General features: G+C 39.6%; 1 protein-coding gene across 1 annotated transcript; it reads right to left on the bottom strand.

The window, feature by feature from the left end:
- Positions 1 to 1,552: 1,552 nt before the first annotated feature.
- On the bottom strand, positions 1,553 to 8,581 carry ndufa8 (NADH:ubiquinone oxidoreductase subunit A8). Its single transcript, XM_063014131.1, has 4 exons — positions 8,433 to 8,581; positions 6,165 to 6,328; positions 3,929 to 4,094; positions 1,553 to 1,870 (listed from the first exon to the last, which is right to left on the bottom strand). Exons 1-4 carry the CDS (start codon positions 8,481 to 8,483, stop codon positions 1,733 to 1,735), a joined length of 519 nt encoding a protein of 172 aa, XP_062870201.1. The 5' UTR covers positions 8,484 to 8,581; the 3' UTR covers positions 1,553 to 1,732.
- Positions 8,582 to 8,636: the final 55 nt, after the last annotated feature.

Below are 8,636 nucleotides of genomic sequence, written 5' to 3'. Positions count from 1 at the left end.
CTTGTGTGACAGTGGTAGCTCAGCAGTTAAGGTACTGGGCTAGTAATCAGAGTGTTGCTGGTTCAAGCCCTTAGCCTGCTATTGCTTAAATTTCATTTAGTCCCAACTGTTAAGTGCTTTGGATAAAAGCGGCTGCTTAATGTGATAGGGCAGTGATAGGGCAGTGATAGGGCAGTGATAGGGCAGTGATAGGGCAGTGATAGGGCAGTGATAGGGCAGTGATAGCTCAGTGGTTAAGGTACTGGACTAGTAATCTAAAAGTTGCCGGTTCAAGCCCCACCACTGCCAAGTTGCCACTGTTGGGCCCCTGAGCAAGGCCCTTAACCCTCAATTGCTCAAAAAGATTGTGTTCAGTCATAACTGTAAGTCGCTTTGGATAAAAGCGTCTGCTAAATGCTGAAAATGTAAATGTAATGTTGTGAATGTGCAACAAAAACTACATGGAGAGAAAAATAGTGAGTCTTAAATTAACACATTTTCTATGTATATAAAAGACATTTATATTGTCTACCAATATAAAATACGATTAATCAACAGAATTGTTTAGATTTGTTCAATTTTCCTGAGTATATACTCATTAAATGTTTGTTTATTAAAGCAATAAGCCACGAGAGGCCGTGCATTACTGTGATTTTAGCACGGGGATGACGTTTTTGGTACGACGCGAAGCGGAGTGCCTAAAACTTCTTTCCCCGTGCTAAAATCATAACAGTAATGCACGGTCTCGAGTGGCTTATTGCTTTTATAAAACGGCGGTCAACGTAAAATATAATAAATACAACAATGTTTAATTCATAAATGTATTTATTGTGTATAAACTTACAATAAAGCATTCTTCCGCGACGCCAGGTAGTTCGATTAACAGTGTTGCTAGGCAACATGAGGGCGAAAATAACATTAACTTTTGTATTCAGTGGCGTATTAATATGGAATGATGTGAGGTGGTCCTAGGTGTGCGTTTATCGGGGATTTTACAACGGCTTCGAACGCGGCTCAGCCAATCAGATTTTAGGACCGGACCTATCCGTTTTATAATAGGATTTTACCGACAGGAAGGGTAGTTACTCATTACACATGATTCATCAGTTCACAAGGTTATATTGAACACAGTCATGAACAACCGGAACACCCGGAGTAAACCCGCACGGACACGGGAAGAACCCGGACCGCCCCACCTGGGGATCGAACCCAGGACCTTCTTGCTGTGAGGCGACAGTGACCTACTCATTAAATAAACAGATTACAACAATAATATATTTCAGACTTAATATATTGAATGATCACTTAAATAAAAATTAAAACAACTGCACAAGAAAACTTGGGACAATTTAAGGTACCAAATCTACCTTCATGATTTTGGGAGGTGGAAGTTCTAACTCAGGTTATCAGGACACAGGTGCTGTGCAGTACCCACACTACAACACTACACATGCTGTGAAAATACTGGGTAATATTTGTAAAGATGGAATACTTCATTTTGGTTGGGAAAAGCAGTAAGAACTGTACTAAACAGGATGGTCAGGATGTTGAGACGAAGAAAAACCCAAAGCAGTTTAAATTAAATCCATTTATTCACAAACACATTAATAACTTGTGTTTAATACATTTCTACATGGAGGGATAGCAGACTGGTGCTATGAGTGAAGCACCGTTCCACTACTGTCTGGTGAGTTCTGGAAATGTCTGAGATGGGTGTTTGCTGCGCGTAACGGTGAGCGTGACACACGTTTCTTCACCAGTTCCAGAAAAACGTACGACTGCCATGCTTGGCGGGCTCTAGAGGAGCCTGGATCACAGGGTTGGGTTCAGGTCGCTCTCTTGAGTGGTATGGGTTCTCAGGCAGAGGCCGAGCGGTGGCCACCTTGGTCACCTGATAAAGGACACAGATCAAAGGTTTAATGATGAAAGGAAACTGAATCAAGTGCTGCAATCTAGCAGTGGCATCTAGGCTGGTACTCATGGACCTCCAGCCACAACCAAACCAGAGTTGTTTTTATACAGATAATAAAGATGACCGGCTTGCCTGCCTATTTACCTGTATAGTAACACAAGGTAACACTAAGGTCACGCTTGCTTTAAGAGGTTACAACGTGCTGCATACTTGTCTTTAGCGTCAGTGCTAGAAGCTATTAACCGTAGTTACGTCCCGTGGCTTCTGATGCAATGTTCGAACAGGCAGCTTAAATCTGATTTCAGATTAAAACCAGATTTTTGGACACAACACTTTGATCAGGTGAAACTTGCTGCATGTGTTATTCGTCATGTAGTTCTTCGTGTAGTGAAAACAACAAAGTGAAAATAAATGAACATCTTTTTTTTCTTAAAAATATTTCCTATTATGAAATGATTTACTGCTATTTTCATCATCTTCTCATTTTAAGTGTTGATCCATTGCATAGAGACAATTCAAAACAACCAGTTCACTTTCTGGCTTGTTTCCCAGAGGTGAAAGAAATCCAGGGTGTGTGAACAGTAGTGGTGTGCGATACTGCAAAATTTAGTATCGATCCGATACCAAGTAAATACAGGGCCAGTATCGCCAATACTTTTTAATAATTAAGATAAATGCATCATCAAATTGCTAAATCTGAATGAATTTTCATGACCTTTAAGTGTATTATTGTAGTACATACATTATTTTGTAAGTAGCTGCTGTCAGTAGGGTAGTAGATAAATTCAGTTGTTTAAAGCGGTCCGATTTCTTGTTTCTGGTGCTTTACTTTCTCACAACGTTATCATCATGGTGTATCACCACAAAGCGGCTAACTCATACCACATAGTTGTGTTTGCTGGGTGAATACATTTGTACATTTTTAATAGTGAGTGAACATGTGTCCTGGTTAATTTAAAATAAAAAATTGATGCTATTCTGTTTACATTTATAAGCAAAAAGTCAAGGCAGTGCATATCAGGGTAGTGATAGCTCAGTGGTTAAGGACTAGTAATCAAATGGTTGCCGGTTCAAGCCGAGTTGCCACTGTCGGGACCCTGAGCAAGGCCCTTAAACCAATTGCTCAAAAAAATTGTGTTCAGTCATAAATGTAAATCACTTTGGATAAAAGCGTCTGCTAAATGCCGAAAATGTAAATGTTAATGAATAGAGCTCTCATTCACCAAAACACAAACACACGGAATAAGAGCCTCACTACGCATGCTCTGATTCATTCACGTAGGGTGCGTAAGGTGCGTCCGTACTTTAAAAACAAAGTATTCAAGGTATATGTCTGTTATGATTTTACCAACATAACAACGTGACGGTACCACAACAAAACACAGCAGAGCAGGAGGGAAGGAGCAAGTTGTGAGAGGAGCGGAGACGGTACAGACATGGTTTCTACTTTTTGATGAAACGGGAGAAACGTGATGAATGTAGCGAAGAAAAAGTAAAACTAAAGTATCGCTCCGATACCAATACCAACGTTGGTATCGATAATATCGATATTTGTATCGATCCGACCCACAATAGTGAACAGGGTGCCACACAGGTTTCGAAAACCTTGGTACAAGAGTACCTAGAGATCCATAATACTGTTCTTTAAGTGATGTGAATTGACATTATTAGCATTTTTTACAGTTTGTGTTTGATCTGGCAAAAGTAATCACTTATTGATAACACTGAAGAATGAAACATACCAGTAGTGTTCTGGGGCCGTTATTAATAAAGCTTTTGAGAATCCTTTCAGAGAGCTTCTAACTTAGCGCAACCTTTTAACTGTTTGCTTAACCATTTGGTTGATCTTACTTTGAGTCTAAATACCTGAGTAAAAACAAGCTGTATTTAAATAATCTTGTTTGAGCTGCATTTTCTCCTACTGTATATGTTACACACACAAATATTGGTAGAAGACACTGTCTGTGTGTGTCTGTGTGTGTGTGTGTGTGTGTGTGTGTCTGTGTGTGTGTGTGTGTGTGTGTGTGTGTGTCTGACCTTGGACAGATCTCCAAGTGCAGGTCTCTCCCAGCCCAGCTTGTCCAGCACACAATTATCAAACGCATGCTGCTGCTTACGGCACTGCCGCAGTTCAGCCAGGTTTGAGTAGTCCAGACAGGTCCAGTACTCTGTGAAGGATTCGGCACAGTTCCCCTTAATCTGCCTGCAAAAAAGAACACACACTGCTTTAAAAACTAGCGAGTCAAACTTCAGCAGGGCTGATAACAGTCCACCACCCGAGGAATACCTGGTCAGTGGGGCCCTACAGTGGTCTTTTTATTGATAGATGGATATAGAGGACATAGAGAGTGGTGACAAAATGTAACAGAGGAGCTACAGTCAGTAACTGTATACTCACAAAAAGCATCTACATAGCAAGTCAGTCCAAATAGGTTCTACATACAAGAAAGGAGAATCTAATAAAGTGGCAGTAAGTGTATATGGCCATTTTGAAATGAGTCGTGTTTTTAGCTGCTTTAGACTTTTTGACTAAGCGATTGCTAACTGAATTGCCGCAGGATTGCTCGGACCGCCTCATACTGCAAATTAACCAGTAAACTTAAATACAATGGGAATAAAAAATGTTAAATCGCTAAACACAAACCTTGCATATTACACAGGAAGCAGTTCATTCATTTAGGTAGGGCCTAAAACACTGGGCACAAGGTTGGGCACTAGGGATGTAACGATACACTCTACCCATGATGTTATGCGATTCACGATATTTTTTCCCGATTTTTTAAACAAAATTGAGTTGAAGACAAATGACAAAGTTTCCTTTTATTATTTCTCGTAAAAAATTAAATAAAATACTGTATTTGTGTTTATCTTTTATTTATCTAAATAATGAATGCACTTTTATTTCTGAGGTAGGTAAAAACTATGCAAAACAATGCTGCACATTTCCCTTATTGTGTAAAAAAACTGAAATGAATTAAATCCCACATTAAATAAATAAATGAATACAAATAAAGAAAGTATCCTCACATAAATACATTTGGCTGGAAAATTCCGAACCTGGCAACCCTGTAGTGACGTCAACCAGGCGAGGTGAATAGCGCCAGCGCCCTCTGCTGTTTAAAGTGAATATCGATTCATTATACATGTGAATTGATTTAAATCGTTACACGTGTGAATCAATTTTTAACTGTCTTGTGGTGCATCGTTACATCCCTATTTGGCACACTTACTCAATTTAGAGGAGCCAAATTACATACGAGCAGGTTAAAAATGCCAAGGGCAACCAGATGACCTGGAAGAACTCCAGTCAAATGTGATAAACAAACCAAACTTCACATAGGCAGTAACCAGAGGAAGTATTCAAACAGGGTTTCTGGACATATGCAGCATTAACACTACCACCCAGCTGGTTGTTCATGGTGTTGGAAATGATATTATAAACATAAGGTGTCATATAATCTTTCTATTTAGGTTCAATACATTTTTAAGTGTTAAAATAAATCTAGGCTTTTGATGTAATCAGTGAAAATAAACTGTATGTACTGTGAGACTGAACAATCAGGATGTTTCCATTATTAGCTCTTCTGTAGTAATTAGTACCAGTACAGTGACGTGACTTTTTCGTTCCTATCACTCGGCTTTACAAAGTGTTCTTTAAAGTCACGAAGCTTCAATTCTTCTCTGCTTCCACTTCCCAGCTCCCTACTTCTTCGTGTTTACTCTGCGGACAAAATAGTTTATTCCACCCTCCTCAGCCAGCGGTTAGGAGATTTGTGGACGTCCCAGAAAAGCTATCTGAAAGCTGTTTTCTGTTCTAATGACAGACACCAGTCACGGTGCAGAGGCGTCGCTGTGTTATTAGAGCCGAGCGCCTGCCATTACCCAGACTGAAACGAAGCAGACCACTTCCTACACATAATCGACCAGGGGGCAAAACTCTCTGGTCAACTCAGGATGTAAGTGGAGCAACCAGACACTGGATGGTCGACGTGTAATTACGGGATTTAGTCATGCATCATGACAATGTCACACGGGCATGGCTGAGAACCATGTGGGCTATATAGACTAGCACTTTCTTTCTTGTATTTGCTATTTTACAGACCGAAAGGACTGTCAGACCTCAACTATTAGGTCAAAAGTATGTGAACACCTGATCATAGGCTTTAATATAATGACATCCCCTTTGGAGCTGTAACAGCTTCCACTTTTGTGGTTTTAATGTTTATTAGTGAAGTTTTATGGTGTTTTGGTACAAATATGAAGCAGTGTGTACCTGAAGAAGTTAAGTGCGCACTCATTGACTTTTCTCCCTTCATTCAGACACTTTCTAGGGTCCTTCTCTTCCCACCGGCACAGCATAAACTCCTTGTTGGGTTTGTCACACTGTGAACCATAATGATGAGAGGCTGCCTTCAGGACGGCTGATGAAACATTAACCTTATAAAAGAAAAAGAGGAACAGACATTAGCACAGTAAGACAACAGGTGATAAAGATATAAATAAACTGTAAATTAAGAGTACTGCAGCTTTCGTTACAACCATCATGAGTAAGTGCTATATAGTCAGGAGTAAGTTCTACAGCAGGTTTTACCAATTGATTGACACCTGTAGTTCAATTTCTTTGGATGCGTTATGTCTGTTGGATACATTATGTTGAGCAAAAACTGCTTTATCCAGACTAGGGCTACAGCTGGCCAGACACAGTGCAAGGTTGGAACTCTTCTGAAAATTATCACAAGCCTATAATAGGGCACCACACATTCATACCAAGGTAGAGTTTTGAATAGCAATTTCACCAGCTTGCATATTTTTGGCAGGTGGGAGCAAACCAGAGTATTATTTGGAGTAGATTAAGGAACACCAAACTCCTTACAGACCACGAACAGAGGTGAAGGATCAAAGCCAGTGCCCTGGGACTCATGAAGCTGTGCAACTTCCACACCATGTGCTGTTGTTTGGTTGTAAGCTGTATGGTTTAATAATAATATACTATCTACAATAAACTTATCATTTTAAAACACACAGTAAGCAAAGCTAAAGATGTATGTCAACAACATACAGAAACAGCAAAATAATGGCTACTGTGTAATCTGGGTCAAAGAAGAAAAGAACCATCCTTTTACCAACACACAGTTCAAAAGCCAGGGTTTATGTCATGGGAAACACATCTCTATTTAATATTAACACTGAGGGGTACATCTACATTATGGAGCAACATGTGCAGCCATCTAGATAACACCTTTTGTAATACGACACTATAAAGCCACATTCTGTACATTAGAACAGTGCAGCTTCATAGTATTAGAGGGCAGGTGCTATACTGGCCTGAACTGCTCAAAATAAAAAAAATAATAATAAAAAAAGCTTAACACTATGATGATGATAATGACTTGAGATTTGTGATCAGTTTTCCTCCATAGGAACCAGACCATGCCAAAATCGGTTACTGCAAAACATTATAATATTGATATTATTATTGATATTATTATGTTATTACTGTATGGGTCATGCATTCAGGCATGTATTGTTCTCTTGGTGTAATGTTTTGAGACAATAAGCACCCAGCATTCTGTGCCAGTAACGAACAAGTTCTAAGTCACTTTGAGCTTTGCCTCCTAGGAACAAGTTGCACCAGACTAAAAATCGCTTATAGCAAAACATTGTAAGATTATGTTAAGATATTATTGTATTATGTTATTATTGTATGGGTCATGCATTCAGGCCAGTACTGTCCTCTTGGTGTAGTGTTTTGAGACTCTAGCCAAAGTGGCAGTATTCGGACAGGGTGGCACAGTGGATAGCACCGTCGCCTTACAGCAGGTCCTGGGTTCGAGCTCCGGTTTCCTCCCACAGTCCAAAAACATGCAAGTGAGGTGAATTGGAGAAACAAAATGGTCCATGACTGTGTTTGACATTAAACTTGTGAACTGGTGAATTTTCTGTCATAAATGTAACCAAAGTGTAAAACATGACGTTAAAATCCTAATAAATAAATAAGTATTCGGACAAGAAGCTCCCACCATGCTGTCCCAGTAACGAACTACTGTAGTTCTAAGTCACTTTGAGCTTTGTCTCCTGTCGTGTTGATCTACATATAGGTCAACTGGTCCAGCTTAGCATTTAATACAGGTCACAGAGCATAAAATGTTTATTTATTATTGAACACACTCTGTTTATTTATTTATGGTTTCTATTTAAAGACCCACTGCTAGTAAGTGGATGTAGGTTTACTTTATCATTTAACTTATAATAACTGAATGAAACAGGTAAACGTTGCTTAATATCGTTTCACAAATTGTAAAAAAAGGAACCCGTCATAAAGAAATAACTGATTTGTGTTGCTATACAGTCTTGGTTTCTGTCCTACATCAGACTACAGCCCTAAATAACAGCATATACACATACTGTGGTTTCCATTCTGACATTAGTCCGGTGGTATGCTAGTTCTAGCTGCAAACTCTAATAGCCAGCTAGCTACAGTTTGTTTGCACGCTTAGTTATAACTGAAGTTTATTGATTATTCTAGCCGACACACACATACCTCCTCGACGTTCAAGTCCGACGGGGCCGGAATATCAACATGACCCGGCATGGTTCTGATTTATAAACCAAAAACTAACAAAAAGAGCCTCTCAGCCCTTCACTGCTAACGTCCCCGGCGGTTGTTTTATTTTCCCACCTGTATTCTCAACGCAACATCCCGCCTTCTGTGCTGTGATTGGCTAATACGTTATACTGACAAGAA

Source organism: Trichomycterus rosablanca, chromosome 18 (genome assembly GCF_030014385.1).
Source record: "Trichomycterus rosablanca isolate fTriRos1 chromosome 18, fTriRos1.hap1, whole genome shotgun sequence".
NCBI classification, from domain to species: domain Eukaryota; kingdom Metazoa; phylum Chordata; class Actinopteri; order Siluriformes; family Trichomycteridae; genus Trichomycterus; species Trichomycterus rosablanca.
This window is presented reverse-complemented; position numbering and strand designations above follow the sequence as displayed.